Below are 26,033 nucleotides of genomic sequence, written 5' to 3' on the forward strand. Positions count from 1 at the left end.
AAAGGGCCATTTTCCAACAGTGATATGCAAAAAAGAGAAATGATGAAAACAAGTATATGTGAAGGCAAGAAGAGGAAGTAGATAAGAGCAGAGAAGAAGAGAATAGATAATGACAGGAGAAAAAAAGATGGTAGAATATGAGATTACGGAACATACACCAAAAACAAATGAGCGAAAAGGAGATTACTAGGAACTTAAAAGAGTCAGAAACGTAAAAACAGAGGGACTTTGAAGCATGTGGCCCTTATTTCAGTAGCTTAGATATTTTTTATGTATGAACCTACAAGGATACAGTAAAAGCCCTCCATTGCCATAGGTTGTGAAGGCTTTGCAATGTCACATTAGAGCTTCTTACATTAAAAAATGTTAGATTTGCAGCTTTAAAGACAGATGATGGAGACAAAAACTTTTAGTTTTGTTTAGAAGTATACTATCGAAAATAAAAAATACAAGATCTTCGTAGTTCCAAATGTAGGCTTTATTTCCAATGACTCCATAAACCTATGTTTCAGTTAAGCCTCCAATAAGCACAGTGGTGAATGTCAAAGCCACCTTTATAAACAGTATCAATATTTAGGGCATTCCTTTCCTTTCTGGGTAAGATAGCATTTCATCATATTTGTATGAATGTGATATTTGTGATTGGCTTTCATACAGTCCTACTACGATTGTTTCAAATATTGTAAACCACGAAGAAATTACTCCTACCTGGCGTGCAACAGATTTGTAGTCAGTACAAAAATATTGCAAGAAATGCAGTTGAGTCATTGCAAGTCCTATATGGACAATTTTCTGGATTTGCCAGAAACATGTATCACTTATTTATGAAATCTAATTTCCTTTTCAGGTACTGTGGTTATTACATCGATTACCCAACAGTTTTCTATGCTGCTAACTCTGTTGTGAACATTGAATTCCAATGCAGTTCCAAGTTTTCAGAGCAACCTTTGACTGCAGAATATGGCAACTATCTCATCAATCAGCGTAAGACATTTCAATTGTGCTTTGTTTTTCTTCTTTACTGCATTCGCTTATGAATCTCATTATACTGAATTACCAAATGAGGGTGACTCATCCATGGATACGGTACATGCTGGAATGAAATTAGCCTTCACAGTGCTCACGCTGTTATACTGTGGAAGAGGTGTTGCACAGCGGCCAGGGTGCCTGACTCTGGACCACGGGGTTCATGGTTTGATCGCCGGCGGTAGGTTAGCCCAGCACCATGTGGTTCTGGGCAATAGCTCGCTTAATCTTCACGAAGGTCCCCAGCCCTGGGACACTTCTTCGGAGGTAGCTGTGCCCTTTGCAAATGCTGGTATTTCATTTATTTCATTTCATTTCAATCCCTTGAAACAAAAGATCATCGGGCCTACATATGAGGCAGTTTGAGTCTCTTTTGCAACACGGAACATGGGGTAAGAGGGACACAAACCTTAAGACAGATTTTTTAAGCCACTTTGAGTGTCTCTGATTGGCTTAAAAAATCTGGAGCAACGCAATGTAGTGCAAATTGCTGCATTGCGTTACTCTGCCCCGTGTAGGAGCTCCATTGGAGTTGTGTGGGTGTTCCCACGCAATTTCAAACCACCTCCCTCCAGAAATCAGACTTATCTCATCCACGGCATCCTTCAAAAAAGACTCATTCTTTTTCCTCTCATGACTATGTCCAGCCAGACCACCTATGCACTGTTGCTACCTTGCCTGACTCTATTGTTAACCATTTGACCATCTTTGCACAAAATTACTTGTTTAATTATTATTCCGTTGTCTTTTTATCCCATTTGTATGTAAAGCGCTCTGATGTCCGTAAGGATCTTGTTCGCACTCTCTAAAACTTTCAAAATAAAATAAAATAAAAATAAATAAACCCTGAAGAATATCCACGGTAGAGAACCAGAGGCTATGGGAGCTCGAGAGTGAGGTGGCCTCCAGAGAGAACCTGCTATATATAAAAAAGCCACTCGAGTTAATTATTATAGTTTTTAATCTATCACAATGTGCAATATATTCATGTCATATTAGCCTGCTCCAAGACATACACAAAACTGTGACGGGAGTCCCATGGATTTATACGCATCCTCAGATTTGCAAGAATTTGTAAACCTAGGACGCACCAAAAAGATGCGCCTCCCTAGGTGGGGCATTAGACTCATCTTTTTTCTCCTTGTTACTTCCTCTTTCTCTGTGTGCTGCATTCTGCAGCACACAAAGAAAGAGAAATTTGCCTCTCTGGATTGTTTTTGTTCAGTAAGGTGTCCCTTCCTGCATAAAAACATCCCGACCACACGCTTCATTCTAATTGGCTGCCAACACTCCAAACCAGGAAAGGACTGGCAGCCATCTTGTGACTCGGTTCTACCAAACACAAAAACAAAGGTGATAAAAAAGAAAAGGAGGCAGGCTAGAAACACCCTGCCCCCCCCCGCCCTGCTCAGGGGGTCCCATAAGGACCCCCAGGGCCAGAAAAAGTTTTTTTTTAAAAAACATTTGGGTGAAATTTGCACTGGAGGTGCGAATCCGGCCAACATTTTTTTTTTTAAATGAAGCGCAGGCTCCCGCTCTTCATTTAATTGAGGCCCCCGGGTGGGCCAGGTTCCAGGGGCATTACTAAGAAATATATGCGTGGGCCCGCAGGGGCCCCTACAGCCCCGGGGACCGCCACCCTCAGGGCTTGCTTAATATTATTTGCAGGAGGGCACTGATTTGGATTTTGTAAGCAAGAGCAGGTTTGCTGCTCTCACTTACAAAATCCAAACCAGATTGCTTTTCCACAAGGGGAGCTGCATTTTAGCAGCTAGTCCACTAGGTACCTCTTGTAAATGCCACAGGGGAGTGTTGCAGAGAGGTGCTCCGAGGCCACGCCCCTTTTTACACCACTCTGCAAACGGGGCTTCTGGTGCGCTGCTGGTGGTGCGATAAGGTCCTCTTGTGTCTTGAGGACCTCAAGACACAAGTGGACTTCATCCTCTGAGCAGCAGTGTGCCAGAAGCCGCGTATGCAGCGTGGTGTAAAAAGGGGCGTGGCTTCAGAACACCTCTCTGAAACGCAGGTCCATGGCGCTTTCTGAATGTACCTGGTGGGCTACTAGGCCACCAGGGATCTTCAGGATTCAAGGGAACTTAATAGGGATGTCATAGTTAGAAATTAGCATTTATAAAACCATTGCAATTCACTGAAAAAACCATAGGTTTCAGGTAGGTTATAGTTAGAAATCATCATTTAAAAAAACATTGAAATCCACTGAAAAAAACATAGGTTTAAGGGACGTTATACTTAGTTGGACATTTCACACGTACAAAACCATAGAAATTCCATTGTTATAGTTAGTTCAGCTAACTATAACTCGCACCCCTACAATGCACTGCTGATGACTTCACATATTACATCATTCATGACATGGTCAGTGACATCACTGATGACTCCAACTCCTGGCCTGACACTCCTCAGCAGGACACCCGGGCACGGACCTCAGCACGCTCTGAAAATAGTTCAAAGAAGCTCGAAGATAGTGCAAATGCACTGAAGAATTTATTGTAGTAAAATATCCACAAATTAAACAGACATAATGCCTGCCATGCCGCGTTTCGCTCGCCTCTCACAAGAGTGACTGTGTGCAGGGGAGGATAGGTTAAGTGTAGGAAGGTGTCCCTTCGTGCACATGAATAATCCTAAAATGCCATTTTGTAACTTTCTTGTGTGCTGCTTCTTGCAGCACACATGAAAGTTACACAATTGCATGTGTGCTGCACAAGGCAGCACACATGAAAAAAGCAAAAACGAGGAGAAATAATGCATTTCTCCTCGTTTCGCAAAACTAAGACCAGGATTTTCCTGGTCTTATTGCATTTGGGTTTTGGGTAAAAGGGGTTTTTCAAGGTTAACAGTCAGAAAGGCGCGCACGTGTTCACAGTCAAAACAGCGTTATCAGTGTTTGATTTCCAGATCCCTTGCCCCTTCTCCCATTCTGTCTTCAGTGTGGTACGCAGGTGACTGGGTCAGCCAACAGTCAACATGGTAATACATGCCAACCTGTCCCTGCTGGTGAGTTCAGCCTTTGAAGAGACCCTGTGACGTGAGAGTCCCTGGAGGCGAAGACGCAATATGCCCATTAATTTCACAAATGTGTGTGCCTGCCATGAATGCCAAGGGGTGCCAGCCAGCTCAGTAGATGCGGAAGTGACGTCATAGAAGCAGCGCTGCACACAACAGGCGGCTCGGGCGCCTGGACGGACCGCGCTGTCTCCCACCTGCAGCAGTTCCAAGAGCTGGTGCTTCGCCAGCCCGGCTCCCCCTGGAGAAGGCGTTCTTCTTTTCCCGGAACTCCACTCCACAGAGCGCTCTTTGATAAAACACACAAAGGTCACCCAATCCCGATTTAGCTTGAATCTACTCCAGCAACAATCCGCTCTCTGTTCCTTTCTTTAGTTCTCTGAATTTCCCTTTGAACCGCGGGCCACTGGGGGCAGTTTTAACAATTACAGGCCATTTCTGTGCCGCAGCGTCACTTGTAGAAGGAAGGAACTCACAGTACCCTGCGGCACTCTCCGGAGAAGAGTGGCATGGTGTGACTTACACATAAAATTACCTGACACGGATATATGGGTCTCCTTAGGTGGAGCTAAGTGCTACGCCTGAACCATATGTCTTTCTAACGAACGATATCCAACCAAACTTTACGTAAAAGGAATAAGAAGCTGTGAAAGCTATACATTGCCAAGCTGGGAACAATCATGAACGTGTGAACCTTTTTTCAATGCGATTGAGTTAGTGCAAGAGCTACGGAGAGCAAGGTTTGGAAACGGCGAAAGACTGCTCACTATTTGCTGTGCTGTCTGGGGTCACATCATGAAGGAGTGAGTTCGCACAGCGCACATCTGTGCCTGTTCTAAGCACCTACTCTTTCTATAGCCACATGCATTTACGTTTCTATGAGTTATTTTAGTTCTGCAGACGTCATAGCATGGAAACAGAGAAAGGCACCCACTGCTCACTGTTTCGCAGCTGAGCTCTCGGCCGTGCATGCATTATCTCAGAGCAATTGTGAGTTATGAGGTATTCATAAATTACAATTGCGCAAAAACAGGAGGACAACTATACCATGTCTGAACACACGCCTTCGTGATACAACTCCTGCTGTTCTTGTACTAACTAGGCCCCGGGCGAAATTTAGATTACGCAGCGTCATTCGCATAAGTGTGGGGGGGGGGGGGCGCGTGTGAGGCGACATTCCTCAAATTACGCGCTTTCGCCACATCACAGAATTACACGTCGTTCATGGCTGAATTCTACTGCGATCTTGTGGGGATAACATGAACAGCTACATTGTGATTGGATGTTGTTCATACCACTTGTGTTTATTATGCCATTTATTATCTTGAAATGCATCTTCAGGCCAATAATGGCATCTGGGATGCATTTCACGCTAAAATTTAGCATCATATGATGAAGTCGCATTTTATGTCATTTTGTGTAATGTTTTACGAAATTTCACCTAATTAAACAAGCAAATTACATGAATTGTGCATAGTCTAGTACTAACTGAGAGACATTCTTAATTATAAATATATACTTTAGACAGTTTAAAAGCCTAATTATAGCCACTCAGTTCTGCTCCGAGCTAGGATGTGTGTTCATGACAGGTACCCTGGTATCATGAAGCTCTACTCCTGCACAGGGCACGGTTGTATATATGCAAATAACTGCATTGGTGCCCATGTGTTTGTGTTTTTGTGTTTCTATATTTGGGCATGTATAAGGGTGTCTAGGTGTGTGCATGTTTGTGTATGTGTGTTTGTGTGTGTCTGTCAAAGCCTTAATTATGGATATAATACATGTAGCCATAGTATTTATTTGTTTTAAAGTAGTTTACATTACTGTATATAGTTATTCTTAATGCGACTTGTTACAATCTGGATAACATGCACTACATACTTCTCTGGTAGAAGGCCCCTAATTATTCTGCAAAAATGCAGCTTTTCAAACTGTGTTTAATATCTAAGTCAGGTGTGGTTGTAAATGGTGACGGATATACCAGTCGAAAATTAGTTATAAGGCAACATTAGGCAAAGAGGGCCTGCAAGTATGATGCGTAAGCGGCCACCTAGCAATATATTTGTGAATAGGCTCATTTGGGATCCCCAATCCATCATTTCATCTTTGAGGATTTAAACTTAAGGACGAGCACCTAGACTGAGCAAGCCAAATAGTTATGCAACTGGTGCCCATGTTTAAGACTGCAACAGAAGAGAGTACTGTGGGCTCGTTGTAGACCAATTCATCGCGGCAGCGAATGAAACACTTTCCAGTTCATATCAAAGATGGTTGTTCAGATATGTTTGTCGAGGCCTGGATAGATCTTCAATTGTACAAAGGCACTGGATTGATTTCTGTCCCGTTCCGATCTGAAATTGCGGCAGATGCAGGCACTGGTAACTGCATCTGCCGCAATTTCAGCAGAGTGACAGGCCGGGGAGGGGTAGGGTGTAGCGGGGGGGGGGATGGACGACAAAATAAACCAAAAAAATAAAATAACTTGCCATGCTCCTTGCCGATCGCCGCTCTACCACTCTTCTCCTACCTGCTGTGTTTGTGCTGGCATTCCCGGACTCCCCTCAGCCAATCCCAGCACTTCTCTCGTGCTAGTGCCAGCATGAGAGAAGCACTGGAATTGACCTAAGTGGGCTTGTTTTCTGCTTCAAAGAGGACTGGGAGCCTATGCCTGCTGTACTTTCCACCTGGCAATGCAGCTAAGGTTGGGGAGATGGCAATGCGCATGATGGTTTGCCACCCCCGATTCTGTGTCGGTCATGGCCCTGCCCACTAAGAATCGGCTCCATCCAGAGGAAAAATAAAATTATAATAATACTGTTTTATTATCATTTTATTTTTCCATTCCCTCAGCTGGCTAGTGGGAGGGGGTGACGCTCCTCTACCATAGCAGAGGAACCGTCGCTGTTTATACCTGCCCTGCTGTTTGCCTTGTTCTTCGCACATTATCCACTCATGCGGTCTTTCCATTTCCACATGAGCGGATAATGTCTATGTGCATTACTTGTCCATTTTGCCACTTGAGCTCAAACAGTAAGCATGTGTCTGCATATACTCATGCTTCTATTTAGCCAATGCAGAGGAGAAGGTGAAGCTTTGATCCCCTGAGGTGCGCATTATATAGATAAATTGCACCCTGCTGTACCAGTTTATTACTGGTATAGCACGTTATTCCAGCAGAGTGATGGCTAATTCAGGTTGCGCACTGGTATCTCAAGTTTAATTGTCCCACAATTTGTGTTCAAGTCTCTAAGGGCCTCATTTATAACTTTTTTGAGCAAGGCAGCACCACAAGTCTTCTTGCTGCTCTGCCCTGCATCAAAAGGAAAGGGCAGGAATGTGCCGTATTAATGAAATATGGCTCACTCCTGTCCCTTCTGCTGCCGCAGAAATTGGTGCCTAGCGGCAACGCAGGCACCCTTGCACCATGATACAACGGTGTCTGCGTTGTTGGCACAATTGTTTTTGTGCAGGAAGGGGCACCTGCCTGCACAAAAACAATCATTGGGGGTGTTTTCCTCTTCGTACTTGTGCTGCAGAGTGCTGCACACATAGAAAGAGGAAAAAACAAGAAGAAATAAAGTTACTTCTTATCATTACCCCCTACCCTGAGGAGGCGCACAGTTTTGAATCATTCCCAAGTTTACAGATCCTTGTAAATCTGGAAATGTGTCATAACCCGTTGGTGTTGCATGGGAAAACCCACCGCAGAGCAGATGGAACACATCCTTTGACATAGAGCTAGGCAATGCAGCACTTTACACTTCCTTGCCTTACTATATCTATGAGGTCATGCTGGTGGCTTTGTGTCACTTCATAGATATGATTGAGAGGCCTGTGCCGCCAAATCTTCATAAAAAGTGATGCTCCAGCAGTTCAGGCCTCTTGTAAATGAGGCCCTAAGTGTCTTATTTACAATCTTGTGCACTGCTGGAGCATCACTTTTAATGTGATAAAAAGTGATGCACTGGCAGTGCCAGGGGCTTGTAAATAATCCCCTAAGGGCATATTTACTTGAAAATGTGTTATAGCAATACAACGCATCCCTGTGCTTTCCTCTGCACCTGTGCCCAATTGGCTGCCTAGCGCCAATGCAGGCACCCTTGCACCATAGTGCAAGAGAACATGCTTTGCCGGGATAATTCCAGCTCAAAAACAATAATGGATGGTGTTTTCCTCCTTCTATGTGTACTGCATAATGCAGCAAACATAGCAAGAACAAAGAATGAGGAGAAATACAGGTATTTCTCCTCGTTAAGCCAATTTAAAGCCTCCTCGGGAGAGGCATTAAAATCTGACGCATTCCCAGGTTTATGAGACCTGACAAATATGGGAATGCGTCAGATTACATGGGTGTTGTGTGGGAACACCCACCGCAACACCCATGGAACGTCCCTTTCATGCAGAGTAATGCGTGAAAGGGGGACATATTTAAAAGGCTATGAAAAGCAACACAAGGTGTCTTTACGTGACCTTGAAAATATGGGCTGGCACAATGCGCCTCCGGAGCGTCACAAAAGTGACACTTCAGCGGTGTAAAAGTGCTGCAGGGGCATTATAAATATGCCCCTAATTGGCATATTTACAAGAACTGACGCATCGGCATCAACGCGTCTGATTTCTTGCAACTGCTGCAAATGCCCTAATGACACAATGAATGGTATGTATTTACAATACAGTGATTCTTGGAGCAAGGATTCACAGATGCAGCAGAAATTCTGATGCATCTTTTGGCCCCGAAGTGACACATTGCTGGAGTTGGTTGTAAGACTGACACTACTCCAGCAATGCGTCAGAACACAGAGGCGAACCCCATGTTAAACACCCTGCATCAATCCATACACCTGGTTAAAGAAGGCATGGGATTTTGATACAGTCAAGTCGTAGGGTTACGCTGTGAAAAGTTGTAAATTTCTCTGTGGCAGTTCTATGTGGTTTTTGATGTTGGAACACCTACCCTGCATACATTATACCTGGCGCAGGTATAATGTGACGCAGGCCTCTACAAACTGAGATATTGGGCCCAATGTGTCAGTTTGTAAATATGGAGCAGTGTGGAGCACTGATTGAATTGACGCTGTATCAAAATAAATGACACTGCGGCGGCGTTAGCTCCTTGTTAATATGCCCCTAGTTTTTCAGGTTCACAAAGCTGAACCCACATTTTTTTTTAAATGAACACAGCAAATGTGGTGGGAAAGAATAATTCCTGGCTTTTGATTTCGGTACACTTTCAGTTCCTGATTGAAAATGTGATAATATCACAGTATTAAAATGTCTAAAGGTGGGATTACAGGTTTGAAGAGGCTGAATTCAGAAAAAGTTTTTTTTTCCCGTCAGGGGTACCCCTGACAGGAAAAAAACTGTCATTTACTTTTAAAAACTGTCATTTACTTTGATGACACCAAACACGTTTTTCTTTATAAACCATCAACTCTGTTTCTTCCCTAAATGAAAGAATGTTCAGCTTCCATAAATAAGCAAGAGGAGGAAAATGTGTGGAGAAACAGCGGTGTAACGAACCGCACATTCTCCTCACACTTTCCTCACAATCTGTGGCGTAGCAAGGTCAGGTGGTACTCGGTACAGAACATTTCTTGTCACCTCCGGCTTGACAAAATGGCAAAAATATGTGCTTAAAATACGTTTTTGCTATTTTGTTACCCCCCTCAGTGATGACACCGGGGGCGGCCAGGGGCAGCCCGCACCCACCGCACCCCCTTCCTACTCCACTGCTCACAATCTCCGCATTTTAAAAGCTCATTTCACGACCCTTTGATCGTCAGTGCTGACATGGTAAGAGCATGAGGATAAAATGCGCAGGCTAAACGCATTTTTTCCTCATACTTTCCACAACTTTAGTCAGTATAGATGAGGATGACAGTGATTTTTTTTGGCTTTATACTAGCGTTTGTGCCAACAAATGCAAATGAGCACCTTGTTTTTGCATATGTGCATGGATATTAGCAGAGGGTTGTGTGCGAGTATATCTGTATTTTTACGTATATGACTGCATATGCGTGTGTATCTGAGTGCATACAGCTGTCTGTGTATATTTTTGGGTATGTGTGTTGTCTTTCTGTGAATTGCTCAAATCTCTTCGATGAATCCCTCAGAGGACCAATTGGAAAGCTACTGTGGTGGCAAAACGATTTTATTATGACCGAGTGGACCGATCAGCCTGACAATATAGCCACAGCAAAAGCAAAAAGCTATGTACAGACGTACACATGTATGTCACACACTTAACTAAGACCTTAGTGATCAGAAAATGGTTGTGTTCAAATCCTGCAACATTTTGTGAACAAGGGTTCTTTACATTAGGTAGAGAATCCAAGAGCTCCCAAGCCTTTTGCTGTCTTAACAGGATTGTCACACTGCTTTATAAATGCATATATTAATTACCAAACTGAGGCTGGATTGATTGGTCTGTTCATTGAAGACTTCATCTTTAGCAGTCAAGCATTGGCCAGCAAGTGTCTTCATGTTGCCTCTCGATGAACTCGACAGCCATGACTAGTGGTGATTTTAAATTCTTGAAGGTTTCATGTGTCAGAAATAAACTCTTGCTAACCATCCTTTTAAAAAGGCTATAAACAAATGGGAATATTTTGTAAATTACTTCTTCATCCGATCTTCACTTTAAGACAAGAACTATAGAAGTGGATATAACGCTCCAACCTCTAAAACATCCGAAGGGTCCTGAGCTGTGGGCATGTTGTTGGCGGTAGCTCAAGGGAACAAGAAGACTTTTATGGAGATTAGGCTCTATTGCACATTGCCCTATGTGGGTTTTACATGCAGCTAGGTATCCCATATCTTATTGGAACTTCATGTGCGAAGCATTTAAATATCTCACCCTGCCTCTGCTTATGATCATCAAGTAGCCTAGACAAACCAGCTGGTTAATCAATCGTATTCAGAAATGAGGATTTAATGCCTGGGATTGGGGGCCTTTTTGATCTGACTCTCTATAGGGTCGTGTTTGAATTGAGGAAGGGGGCAGAGAAGACAAATATTGTCAGAACTCTTGTTCTCAAACCAAGGACTCTGTCATCTTGGTACTCAGAGTTAATAGCCTGTTATTCTTTGAGTACCTGGAGGATCACTTTTTAGGAAAAGTGAGTGCAGTTTAGCTAAGGAACAACTTCTACTGATGCATTTGAGGGTTAGAAAATATACCAAAAGAAAGAGATTGCACCCGGCACTGCACAGTCCTGGGGCCCTTTCTCATGGTCGCTGTTCTGGATCTTGAAGACGTTCATGAAGCAGTAATGAGAGAAGGATTCCTTTTGGACTGCACTTGACCAAAAACACACTGTTGACTAGAGTAGAACTCTGCCTGTTCCTATGTCTACTTGTCTACTGTGAAACCCCAAGTACCTGGAAATCAGTGTGACCTGACAACTCTACGGACATCCCCTTTTGTCGACCATCTTAGGCTACCTCTTCCTTGGAGATCTTAACCTCTATCCCAGCTCTTTCTGATTTATCGCTTTAGATCAGAATGTCCTCTCACCTACCCCTCCTCACACTACTTTTTCATTCTCCACTTCAGTCTCTTTCTAGCCTCATCCCCCCTTCCCTTCATTCATCCCTCTAGATGCCTCCAATTATTCCTTCTAACATACTCTTTCAATAAGTCTCCTCCCCCTCCAGCCCTGCCTTCCCACCTTAACCTTTCCCTCCCACCTGTACACTCCTCAGCACATTACGCACCAACACTAGGCTCATACACACCCTGCTACCCACCCCCTCCCCCCATTTCTCCCATTCACCAGGACACCTCTCCCCTCCAATACAGGTCTTTCTCTTTCCACCCCTTCCCCTGTCCTCCTAACTTACCTACTTTACACCTCCTCTCCCTTCGCCACTTCTCACTTACCCCTTTCAGCCTTTTTACTCACCTAACACGCCTCAACACGCCCGCCACCTGTTGCCTCACCTACACTACCGAAATTCACCAGGATTCTCCCCATCTCCACAAGTCTCGCCGACCACCCCTTCTCCTCTCCCCCCACCCACACTACATTAATCCCCCTATTTCCCCACTTCGTCCCTCCTTGCGCCACTTCTCCCACTCCACTCTGAGTTGGGTTTAAGATGGAGCTCTCTGGCACTCACACCTACAACATCATCTACCCCCCCCCACCCTCTCTAAAAAATCGACCAAACGATTTAAACACAAGTTCATAAAATTTCACCCGGAAAACCTCTTCTCTGACCCTTACTTCTCACCGCACAACGGGATTACCACCATGGATATCATTTTTCACACGCAACGAAGAGCACAATGGAGGAAGGCATTCTTAGATACACTGTCCATCTCCTCCACAAGGAAAACCGCACATGGGCTTATTATTTGTATCTCCCCCTCCCAGCTCTTCCAAGCCACTGCCACTATCACCATTTACAATACGGTATTATCCTCATTCAAGCCACGGATCGCAGTCTCAATCTCCTAGACAACATCTTCCCCAGCATTAAAAGAAGAGTGGCCCAATCGAGTCTCATTCACACCTGATGCCACATTTCCCACCCCATCTGATAACCCTGCCCCTCCACCACCCCATCCTCTACCTGTACCTATCTCATATTTTCCCTCACCTACCCAATCGATCCTCATCTCCAGCACATCAGATGCCACATCTCCAACCCTAGCGGATAACCATATCCCACCAGTACCCCATCTTCTAGCCATACCTGACTCATACTTCACCCCCACCCAGTCCACCCCTTCCTCCAACACCCCGCACCTCATACCTCCGAACACACTCGCCCTGCCGCCCAACTCTTTGGATTCAGATCTCGCATCATCTGAAGATAGGGAACCCCCTGGACCTCGATCTCAGCTCCGTTCCTCACTCCCCCATACGCATTCCCCCCACCGCTTAACTCATCTAATGCAACGTACACCCCCCCCCTAGATATGGAATCCCCTCAGACCAAGATCCTTGCCTCCCCCTCTAACCGCATCCTCCCTAGAATCATCTCTCCCACTACCTCAGCCTTGCCACATAATGTTTCACATCACTCCCCCTCACCCCATCTCGCCCATTCCCTCCCCAGTCATCTGCTGGCACATAATAGGACACCCCTCTGCAACTCTGAAAACTCGCCATTCCCTCTTTTCACCCCTCTCCCTACTCCCCCTCCCACATGTACACCTCAGTCATCCACCCCTAATATAAGGCTATCTACTGCAATAACACCACCTTCCACTCCCTCGAAAGCCTCCCCATCAAAATGTCTAGCTCATCCATCCACACTCATAACTCATCCACCCTTTAATACAACTCTTCATTCAACACTACGCCTACCCACATTCGACCACTCACTCAACCCAGTCACTACGCAGCCTTCCACATTCACTCCACAGTCACCAACCTCATTTATCAGCGCACCAGACCCTAGACTGGATGAGATTATGATTGCACTACATCAAATCAAAATCGAACTCCAATCTTTTAAGGATGTGCTTCTAAAACAATCCCGGCACATAACTCCTCCAAGTACTTTGATTGCTAGTGAACGCCGGAACCTCCCTTCTCTACTATCGAATCCCACCTTACTCAGCTGCAAAACAGTACCCCTACGTAACACAGTAACACGCCCAGCGCGATGTATCAACCCGATCTCTCTTCTTCACTCGTACAAACCCAAACTCTCGAACACCATAATTCCTACGCAGATGCACATTCCTACTATCCCCCCCAACCCTCCACACAAAACAAGAGAGGCATCATCGATAATAACCTTATTTTTTTTTAATTTATTTATGAAACTTATAAAGCGCGCAACTGCCCAAGGGCGTCTCGGCGCTAGTAACAGTAGACTAAGACTATTAGAGGTCAAGTGGCCGCAGGTTAATGGTTAAACAACCATGGGGCATATTATCAAGCCTGTGCGCTAAAATTATCGCCGGTTTATCGGCCGAAAACGGCCGATAAAGCGGCGATAATGGCCTTGATAATATGCTCTATGGAATTCCAATCGAAGCACATGTTAGATGTGAAGACATCTAACATGGGCTTCGATTGGAATTCCATAGAGCATATTATCAAGCCCATTATCGCCGCTTTATCGGCCGTTTTCGGCCGATAAAGCGGCGATGATTTTAGCGCACAGGCTTGATAATATGCCCCATGTTTTTATTTTTCTACGAAAGACCATCAATGATTGAGAGGATCGCACCTCTAGGTCCAGTGAGTTCCATAGTTTTATAGTAGAGACCAAGAAACGCCTGTCACCCCAGGAAACCGTTCTGGTTCTTGGTACAGACATCAGGAAAGCATTTGCCGATCGTAATGATCTATTGGGGACATGAAAGGTTAGGGCATTTAAAAGAAAGCGAGGGCCTTGGTTGCGAGTTGCTTTGTAAGCAATGCACAGAGCCTTGAACTTTATTCTGTTATTCACAGTGAGCCAGTGGTAACTTTTTATTACATGGGCAATAGGCATGAACTTAGGGGTTGCTGAAAGTATTCTGGCAGCCGCATTCTGCACCGATTGCAACTTACGAATAACTTTTTGTTGGGTATTCATAAGAAGCCCATTGAAATAATCCATTGAGGACATTACAAAGACAGTGACCTATGTTCTGCCTGAGCAAGGAGTTAAGTAAGTTAAGATCTTTTTGATGGTTTTGATATTATAAAAACAGGCAGATACAATGGCATTTGCGTGAGCATCAAATGTGAGCTTTTCGTCCAGCGCAACTCCAAGATTTTTGACCTCGGTAACTGGATTGGGAGGGGAGCCTAGATCAATAGGCCACCATGAATTGGACCAGATAGGGTGAAGTTTGCCAAAAATCATAACTTCCGTTTTATCGGAGTTAAGTTTAAGACAGTTATCTGTCATCCATTTGCTGATGGCAAGCATGCCTTGTTGGAAGTTGGCCGTAACCCTCTCTCCATTGTTTTTTATTGCTAGCACCAACTGGGTGTCATCAGCATAAGATGTTAGGCTCATCCCGTATAGCTTGATGATTCTTGCTAAGTCCATTACATATATGTTAAAAAGTATTGGACTCAGGGATGAGCCTAGAGGGACACCACATGGTAAGGTCATTTGGGCAGAATGATATTTGCCCAACATAACCGTCTGAGAGTGTACGGAGAGAAAGGAGAGCAGCAGATCTCCAGCTCTATCCTGAATGCCCATGGAGTTGACACAGTCGATCAAGATGTTGTGATCGACCGTGTCAACGGCCGCTGATAGATCCAACAAGATGAGGACAGCTGTCCCACCTTGATCAAGTATTGTTCTTATTTCATCTGTGGCCTTGATCAAGGCTTTCTCTGTACTGTGACCTTTGCGAAAGCCAAATTGGGTGTCATCCAGTAAAGAGTGATGTTCAATATACTGGGAAATTTGGATGTTCATTAGTTTTTCTACCACCTTGGCTGCAAAGGGCAGGCTAGCAATGGGTCTATAATTTCTGACATCCTCCGGATCTAAATTCGATTTTTTTAATAGAGGTTTTAGCAGGGTATTTTTCCAAATGGTAGGGTAGGTACCAGTGAGGAACATAGAATTAAATATTTCGGTAAGAGAAAAAGCTACAATGTTTGCAACAGGTGCAAGGATTGCTGGTGGGCATGGATCTTTAACTGAGCCGGACTTAACAGAGGCCATGATGTCCTTGACTTGAGAAGTTTCGACCTTTTGAAAGGTCTTAAATGTAGGCTCGGAGTCATTGGAATGAGGAACCGAAAGACGCTCATTGATGTGTGATGAGAAGTTGGCATAAATATCATTAACTTTTCCATAAAAATTATCAGCTAATTTGTTACAGAATTCTTGTGTAGGTGGCGAGGTAGTTTGCAGGGGTAATTTAGACAGTTTGTTCACAACTTGAAAGAGTTGCTTATTGGAACTTTTAACTTGTTCTATTTGAGCTGCATAATATAGACTCTTTTCTTTGATGATCATGTATTTGTATATCACAAGTTCATTTTTATATATGGCCTTCCCTTCTGGCGTATATGCCTTTCTCCACTGTCTTTCCCGATTCCTACATTTCTGTCTTTGCTCTCTAAGGGCACGAGTAAACCACAGAGTGGATGGAGTGCTTCGTTTTTTTTACAGTGACTTGGTGGAAACTGTCTTGTTGGTGGCATTGGTTAGCCAGTGCGTATATGCTTCCGCAGCTAAGTTAGGGTCATCTAAACTATCATATTTTGATGCAGTTAGAAGGTCGATAAACTGTTGGTTATCAATGTCTTTCCATGATTTAAACGTGATATTGGCATTTGTCACATTTTGAGCAGGATGTGGAGTGTCTAGAGGAATTTCAAATAAGATTGCATGGTAGTCTGACCAAACCAGAGGCAATACATTTTTTATTTTAATATTTCCAACATTCGTAAAACAGTCCGTCCAACGTGTGACCTGCATCGTGGGTACTTCGAAGACCCGTTGTGTAAGACCCAATGATTGTAAGTCTGCAAGAAGAGTGATTGTATCTTTATCAGACAGATTTTCTAAAGGAAAATTAAAATCACCCAAAATGGTGGTAGTGTTGTCTATCGCTATGGATTCTGCTATATCGATGATGGAGGCTAGAAATGGGGCTTTACTGCCCTGTGGACGGTATAATAAGATGCCTTTAAAACGCTGTGATGGTCCCAGTGCAATGGAAAAGTGCATGGCCTCACAAGTAGAGGTAGGGACTTGCACATAGATTCATCATCGGCATGTTTTGCGATCTGTAATAGCGATAATTAAGGAATCGCTATTACAGACTCACAAAACGGGATTCATGTAGAAATCGCAATATTTATTGCGATTTCTACAGCTTCCTTATTTGCGATTAGCTAATTGCTAATCGCAAATAAGGAATAACTTCCCATTCATTCCTATGGGCCTAAAGGCCCATAGGAATGAATGGGAAGACATATAAATGTGCGAATCGCTATTAGCGATTCACATGTTGAATTTGCGATTTCAAGGGTGCAGGGGTGTCCAAAGGACACCCTGTTGCACCCCTGAAATGATATTGGATGCTGGTGTTACGCACACACATGTCCCAAGGACATGTGTGTGTGTAGCATACAACTTAGAAAAATGCACTTAAGTGCATTTTTCTAAGTTTCCGCTATTTACCACAAGGTTTGAATTCGCGGTAAATAGCGTCCCACAATTGCGAATTCGCAATTTTTAAATGTTTCATGAATTGCATGTAAGGAATCTCAAATAGAGATTCCTTAAATGCAATTCCTCGCAAATTTGCGAATTCTATAAAAGCGATTTTTGCATTTGGGATGATGAATCCCAAATGCAAAAATTGTGCTCGCTAAGGGCCAGATTCTCAGAATCTGGCCCTTTGCGAACCGAATTTCCGTTGATGAATCTGGCCATTGATTTATAGTCGTTGACAGGTTTTGCCGGTATTTTATGGCTATTCCTCCACCTGTTTTGAGAACCCTGTCCTGTCTCAAAATATTGTAACCCTCTGGGACTGCTACTATTAGATCTGGGCCTGATGAGGGATCAGTCCAAGTTTCAGTAATGAATAACAAATCCAATTTATTAGTACTAATTAATTCTGCTATCTCTTCTTTATGTTTACTCAGTGACCGGGCATTGATAAGGGCTGCTTGGATGTAATATCTTTTGATGTTAGGGCGCGGCAAAGGAGAGGGTTTATACGTTACGTTGGGGCTCAAGTTGGTGTCTATTTTGAAGGAGCAGTGAGTACATACCTTGATACAGGGATCAGGAGCATCATAAAATGAAAAAAATGAAAACTCCTTACATTGGCAGCTAGGCAACGGTCGAAGGAGTAACAACGTCGCGCTAGAGTAGCGCAAGTTAATCGAAGGGTGTTTTTGGCCAGTGGGTAGGGCCCTGGACCCGGTACCGGCGCGGACGGGCGCAGATGGGCTCGCCTTTGCCGCTGGACAGAAGTGGTCATTTAAAGCAGAAGAGCTCAGGAGGGGCCAGGCTGCTAGAGCGCAACCCGCATCCTATCCCCAAGATGGCAGCCACAGAAAGATATCGGCTTTAGCAGCACCTAATCGGCTGCTGGACCTAAAGTACTGGGGAGGTAAGCAGGGCTCAAGCACAAACCCTGCAGCAGTGGTGAGTATTAAAAATACAGATTTAAATTTAAATTCGCAAACAACAGATAAAATATTTCCAAGTGCAATAATGTTAAAAATAGCCTCCTCGCTTCCCGGCTTCTGCCTCAGGAAGTTTTACCTACTGCTACACGAATGTGCGCAATCTAACGCGACCTTTTATACCAGAGAGCTCGGGAGGGCCAGGCTGCTAGAGCGCAACCCGCGTCCTACCCCCAAGATGGCGGCCACAGAAAGATATCGGCCTTAGCAGCACCTAATCGGCCCCAGGACCTAAAGTACTGGGGAGGTAAGCAGGGCTCGAGCACAATCCCCGCAGCAGTGGTGAGTATTAAAAATACAGATTTAAATTAAAATTCGCAAACAACAGATAAAATATTTCCAAGTGCAATAATGTTAAATATAGCCTGCTCGCTTCACGGCTTCCGCCTCAGGAAGTTTTAGCTACTGCTAAGTGATAGTCCCTATCACTCATGATCCCACCTCCCCCCTCACCACTGCCGCCTCAAATGCATACTCCTAAATTGTAGATCTGCCTCTAGACACGCAGCAGACATAGCTGACCTCATCATCTCACAGGGGTTGACTAGATTATAATAACCGAAAGTGGCTAACAGAATCCACCACCCCAATCCTCGACATCCTAGTGCTCCCCAATTATGACATTAAGAGACTAGACAGAATCGAAAAGATTGGTGGTGGAATCGCCTGCATACATCGGAATAATATTACAGTAAACAGGGCCATATCCCCTGTCTTCAGCTCTTGCGAATATTTATGCCTCAACATTAGCAGTAATGGCAAATCAATTTGTTCGCTACACATCATCTACCATCCACCTAGAGACAACCTCATCTTCACCGAACACCTCATGGACATCATCTCCTCGAACACAGGAAGGGAGAATACCCAAATATTCCTGGGCGACTTCAATCTCCATTGGGATGACCACAATGACGATGTGGTTAATAGTCATAAACAGTTCCTCGACGACGTTACCCTGTCCCAAACCTGTAACGCCCCCACCCACAAAAAAGGGTAAATCCTGGATGTAATGATCTCCAAAACTGATGCCATTCAGTTGGTTTCTATCCAACCCTGTGACTGGTCAGACCATTTTATTATTAACTTCTTTATCAATGTAACTCTGCAATTGAACTCAGTTCAATCCAAAAAACCAAAGATTTGGAAAAGAGACCTAAAAAAACGTAACCCCAACACTTTACCCGCTGCCTGCTCTAATCGTCTTCTGCCCCCCGCAGGCTCCCTTGACGTACATGATCTCACCAAACACTACTTCAACTCTATGACCTCGTTAATTAATGAGGTAGCCCCCTTACATTTAAAGAGAGTCTCCACTAAAGATTCTAAGCCCTGATTCAGCGGTCTTCTTAACAAGGATAGACGGTCTCTCAGATCTCATGAACGCATGTGGAGAAGAGTCCCATCTTCGTTGCACCTTAAGTCTCTTAGGAGAAAAAGAAACACGTACTATAGAAAGATCAAGCGCCCTAAAGCGGAATTCTTTAGCCACCAACTAGACCAGGCACAAAATCGGCCAAAAAACTCTTTGTGCTCATCAAAACCCAAACTAAGGTTGCTCCCCAACAACTTCAAAACTCAGCTAGCTTGCAACCCAACTGTGAAGAATTCTCTGACTTCTTCAGACAGAAAACTGATTACATGAAGAAGGAGCTTTTAAATGACCTAGTACTACACGCCAGAGCACAGATGAACATCACACTTACACCCCCTTCAGCATCACACCTAATTACCTCAAAACCTCACTTAAAAAACAATGCAGCATGGACATCCTTCGATACCTATTCGGAAGAAGACTTAGACAAGTTTCTCACCACTCTAAAGCCATCCAATCACTCCTTTGACCCTCTCCCTGCAAATTCTGTCAAAGACTTGACCCCATGGCTTTTGAGCCTTTGGACCAAAATTATTAACAGTTCTCTACAACAAGGCTGTATCCCAGACTCCCTCAAAATTGGACAGGTCTCTCCTATACTAAAGAAACCCTCAGCTGACCCGTCTGACCTAAACAACTATTGTCCTAACACCAATATTCCTACCTTGGCCAAACTACTGGAAAAATGCGTTAATCTCCAACTCATTAAGCATATCGACCACCTCGACCTGCTTAACAAACACCAATCAGGCTTCAGGGCAGGTCATAGCACCAAAACAGCCATGGCACACATCATTGATGATGCGCTTCAGATCCTAGATCAGAACAGAGCTTGCCTTCTCATCCTGCTTGACCTATCCTCAGCCTTTGATACGGTTAAACATGAAAACTTGATAGATATCCTAAAACAAAGAATGGGGCTATCTGGATCTTTTCTAAACTGGTTCACCTTCTTCCTCCATAACAGAATGCAAAAATTCAAGGTCAACGGCACTCTCTCTAGTTAGGAGTCCCTCAAGGCTCCTCCCTATCTCTGACATTGTTCAATCTCTTCCTGGAACCCCTCATGGAATTGCTTCATGCATCTAATGTCCAATTTCACATGTATGCGGACGACACACAACTCTATCTTAAGATTCACTCTTTAGAAGACATTACAATGCTCAACACAACGCTCAAGAACACTCAGATTTGGTTGGCAGAAAACCATCTCAAATTGAACGCTCAAAAAACGGAATTCCTCCTTATTGCACCACCTGCCAAAGTCCCCATGATGCAAGACCTGGTCAAATATATTACTGCATTCAACGCCAAACCTAACATTGTAGACTCAGCTAAATCCTTGGGAATATCTCTTGACAGCAACCTTACCATGCAAAAACACATTAGTAATGCAATAAAAGGAGCAAACTTCCAGATCAGCACGTTGAGGAAGCTGAAACCATTTTTGCCAGCTAACGATTTTAAGCTGGTAGTTCAAGCGCTTGTTATCCCGAGGGTGGAGTACGTAAGTGTTTCCCTATGTGGCCTCCCTAAAGCATCAACAGCACCCCTAAGAGCCACTATAAATGCAGCAGCAAGACTCATCACTGGCTCAAAGAGAAGCTCTCATATTTCCCCAGATTTAAAAGCCTTGAACTGGCTTCCGTTTGAAGACAGAATTCATCTAAAGATAGCATGCATGACTCATAAGGCCCTACACCACAAAGCACCCAGCTACCTCGCACAGAAGTTGACGATCTCGAGTGGATCAAGAGCTTCAAGAAATGCTGAAAACCTGCTACTAAAACCCCAAAGATTCAACAGGAAGAAAACATATAAACGAACCTTCTCTGGGATGGCGCCCAGGATTTGGAACTCACTGCCCCCAGAAACCAGACTAAACGCCTCTATTGTTTCATTCAAAAAGGAAGTGAAAGAGTTCCTCATGGCAAAACTTACCTGCCCATAGTCCAAGGTATCTCTTTGACCAAGCACCCCCTTTCCTTTGACTCCCACTTGGACAAAGGGCCTCCAGACTTTTTAGGTACGCACGCTGACCACTACCTAATTCAACGTTCTCATGATGTACCCTTATGCCTCACTTTTGTACTATGTGCTTTGTATTCTTGATGTGCCTACATTTACACGTTTGTATACCTAGCTTAACTGATTGTAAAGCGCTCTGATATCCACAAGGATCTTGTTCGCGCTATATAAGACCTTCAAATAAATTGCTAACAGAGGAACCACAGAGTCAATTGTTCAGAGCTTGTGTGCCTTCTGCATGTGCTTGTCTTCTTCTCAAGGCTGTGAGACCACCATACCTGAAGATCCCTGTCTTAAATGCTGGACCTAATGTCTGAAAATACTGAACAGTTCTCTGTGCCAGTTCACAATAGAAACCTATAGAAATTGAATTTAGAGACATTCTGAGGCATATAATAAACCAAGCTTAAAACTCCTATGCCCACCAAGCAAAGCCCAAACTGACTTAGCCTGCTCTAGTACCACAATTGACCAGATATTTTTGAATATCTTCAGACCTCACCACGCCCAGCTACTATAATTCATACCCATGCCTGTGAACATGTCTGTGGACACTGTTCTCAGCATGCCAGTCTTGAACTCTGCTGTGCTTACTAAAAGGTGAGCCAATAATATGTTATGGGGTTTTGCAAAGAGTTTTGCGAGGGCCCCCATAACCATAGCATATATAAATCGCTTTGGCCGCTCTCTCGCCCTAATCTGTAAGGAGAGTTCTAGTATGTAATTTTGATAAATCCCCAGACCATGCAATTTTTTATGTGAACATTATGTAAATCCAGATAATTTGGTTTTGCATATTTTGAACAGTTTTGTTTTTTCTTACGTTTGTGCTTTTTGCATACTTTTTTGGATGTGAGGGACTGGTTTGGCTAGAATATATCGCCCAGTCCACCACCCACATCACATGCCAGATCTGTCGCATGACGTTTGTACATGATGGCATACATCTTCATGCATAAAGCCACCCAAGCATAATATGCAAAATACTTGTAATTTTCACAAAAATTAACACATTACCCATGAAAAAAAATGCATTTTTACTCACCCCTATTTATAATGTATAGGTTCTTAAAGGTAAAGTGTATGATTGTGAAAGTGCTCAGGGAATACTAAAGGGACACAACTAACCCACTTGCATCATATCGGGGCGGTGGGCGGGGCGGGAGAGGGGCAGGGTAGGGGGTAGAAAAACCCTGGAATGCGGCCTATGGAGTTGTGTAAATAAATAAATAAATAAAACGAATTACATTGCATGCGCTGCAACGCCAAATTGGCAATGTAGTGCGCAATGTAATTCGTTTTTTTCATTTATGTATATACACAACTCCATTGGGCCACATTCCGGGCCTTAAAAACCACGACATTTTTGGGTTTTAGGAGAAGGCATCGGGACAGTCCGTCAAGAACCGGAACTTTCTGGCAAATCTAGGACGTCTCGTCACTCTTATTGATGGAGGATGTAACTCAGTTAATAGTGTCATTTTGCTTAATCAGGACCAGCTACTGTCACCCACCTATATGGTGTAGTGTAGTTCCTATATTGCCAATACGCTCTGCGCATTGGAATAATATACCCTATAGATATGACATAGGACTTAGGTCACTATGTCTCTATCGAATATACTAAACTTAATTGTGACATGCCAGCTAGCTCAGAGGTCACTAGAAACTTTCTTGAATACACAAGAAGGGATTAGTTTCTGACAACCGCATAAACATGACAACTTTGTTTCCCTAGGACTGGAACAAATATCTTCAGAGTCGTGGAAACAATAGATAACTATTTTACGTGCATGCTTCGTTTCTACAGAGTTGCAGAGAAAATAGAGAGACAGGCGTTTCAATAAAAGGGGTTTATTGAACAGTCTTCTTTCTCATGCAAGAGAGATGAACTGCTACAATCGTTAGACAGAATGCAAAGTATAATGCGTACAGCGTAAACAGTAGTATTAAACAATACTGTAATAGCATTGTCTTGTGCTATGACATATAAAAATACATACATAAATAACACAGGCTAAAAATACTCAACTGGTGCTTCTAAAATACGCCTACCCCAATGTACCTAACCTAGGTCTAGTACGAGGGAAGAAGTAAGTGTGGTCTTTAGCTTAGGTTTAGTTTTTGCTCTAGTTCTAGGCTCTAATCAGCTCCATACCTTAGAATGAAGGAGGTTGCTATCTCTGTCTCGGACTCGATTTCCCAACACCCCTCAAGGGGAGTCAGAAACACTGGAGCTCGATTTCTCGGCAGAGGAGGGCAGCTTCTGATCAGTGAGTCAGCTGGAGAGTTGGCTTCCTTCGGCACTTGCTGTAGCGAGCTGTGTCGTGCAAGTAGGTAGTCGACTGCACCGAACCACACCGTGCTTTGCCATAGCAAGTGAAGGTATGTTTATACCTTGAAGGTGTTTAGGAATGCCAGCTTTGACGTAAAGTCGGGCATATGAACATAATGGGTGAACCCCTAAGGAATAGTTGTTCACACATAATAATGAGTTTCTTGGAGAAATCAATATCTAGGCTAGGAGAAGTCCCTTCTACTTAAGAGTCTGGTTTTCCAAGAAATCGTTGTGACGTTCCTATATAAGGGCAATGCGAATTGTACCTATATAAGGACATGAATCAGGAAAATACATTTGGAATCTAAAATGCCATACAACACCCACTCCACTTTCTTATGTACGGCATTACTAAAATTCTAAACATGTGTTAACACAACTAAAGCATATCTACACATGAAGTGTGAAGAACCCACTCGAAACACATACAAATGCATTTTGAACTGGATGTACACATAAAAGCTGCATTGGTGCTGTACGCATTTAAAGCAATGTTTCATTCTAAGCATATATGTTGATATATGGATGCTAAATGAATGAATCACGAAAATATACATTTATGAAATGGCTAGTAAATACAGAAGAAAAAACCGAAACCATTCCACGTCAGAATACATAAAAACGTTGTGTATGTGGACAAGGTCAAATATTGTCTCTGGAAGAATTTTCAAAGAATTCTTGTTCTCTATAAATAGTTCTACTTTAAGCAGATTACTTTGTGCCACAAACGAAAAATTCAAATTTGGAAAAAAAATTAATCATAGGAAAAAGAGTTCCATAGTTAGAACTTTGTTTTGAAAAATGAAGGTCGAATTCACTGTGTGCCGAATTCAAAAGTCAATGTTTGCGTTTGGAGAAAACATCAAATCTTCTAAGTCTAAAAAATGTGCCTACCATTGTAGGTGAAAGTTGGATTACCTTGCTTAGAAGATTAACCGCACATAGATGTGAAGCATCACCGTCAGCATTGGTTGCATTAGCAATGTTCGTAATGAATGGTACCTGCGCGCCTGTTTCCTCTCGTACCTCACCGTCAGCATTTTGCGTCTGTGAGATCTCAATGAATACTGTCATCAGAATTGGTAGCCGCTGGGGACAACACAGTGCATGGGCCTTACTGGTTCAAGCAAAATATCAACATCCGTTGGCATGACTGATGGGAGTGTGAGACATGAGTCTAACACGCATTCGTCCCTGCATAGCAGGCAGCGTAGAACAGGTAAGATGCAATCTTGCCAAATTGGTCTGAATGACAGAAACCATGTGGTATTTAATTCTCGTAGACGAGGTAGTTCCAAAATTTGGACGATGCGCTCACGACACTTCATCGCCAGTAGAGTTGTCTCCATGGAGAACTGGGTGTCGCTGGTGAATTGGCTTGCCATATCGCAGCAGTAGGAGCAAAAATAGTATTCCTGCAGCGAGTCCCAGATGAGGGGCAGTCCACCAAACACAGTTTGCACGAAGTTTGGAAATATTCCTGGGACTGCTTCAAAAGGTGCTAACAGTCCAGAAAATACGGTCTTAAATACATGTAAAATACCGCTTGTATCAGAAAACTTTAAGATATGACTTAACATTTCTGAGAAATGTATAGGGCAGTTTGTAGTTAAGAGGGCATGTATCTCGGCAGAATTCCTTGCGACTTGTAGATCATAAGTTTCTTTGGCCGAGGTCAGTGGCACCGTTTTTTTGCAGAAGAATGGCTTTCATTCTTCTTAAGGTATCAATTCGTATAGAAGAGATGTCCAGTGAAGGCCATAAAGGCGCCTCCCTGTCTGTCTTGGTTTTAGGAAACAATACCTGCATACAGTAAGTGACCCTGGCTGACACAGTTACTAGATATGGTACTCCTGGCAACATGCCTAAGCAGCTGTGATTGTTCAAGATGAAGTAACTTCCATTTGAAAGTTGTCCAAAGATTGGATCAATCACTGCACCTGGTGAACCTTGCAGGGGGCAGGAGAAATTGTTTGAGGAACCATCACAGGCCCGTGTAAGTTTATACCATGACACAGGGGAAACCCCCTTAGTGCATTTTAACAGTTTTTCCCGCTAATAAACACTTCACGCTCCCCACTCCAACATCTATTTGTGTACGGTAATTCCCAGG

General features: G+C 43.6%; 1 protein-coding gene across 1 annotated transcript in view; it reads left to right on the forward strand.

Annotated features, from left to right (window-relative positions):
• TMPRSS7 (transmembrane serine protease 7) overlaps positions 1–26,033 on the forward strand; it is a 454,018-nt gene that overhangs the window by 255,940 nt on the left and 172,045 nt on the right. Inside the window, exon 8 of the mRNA XM_086933268.1 lies at positions 848–984. Within this exon, the coding sequence (XP_086789394.1) occupies positions 848–984 (137 nt within the window). The remainder of the gene's footprint in view (positions 1–847; positions 985–26,033) is intronic.

Source organism: Lissotriton vulgaris, chromosome 8, assembly GCF_964263255.1.
Source record: "Lissotriton vulgaris chromosome 8, aLisVul1.2, whole genome shotgun sequence".
NCBI lineage: Eukaryota > Metazoa > Chordata > Amphibia > Caudata > Salamandridae > Lissotriton > Lissotriton vulgaris.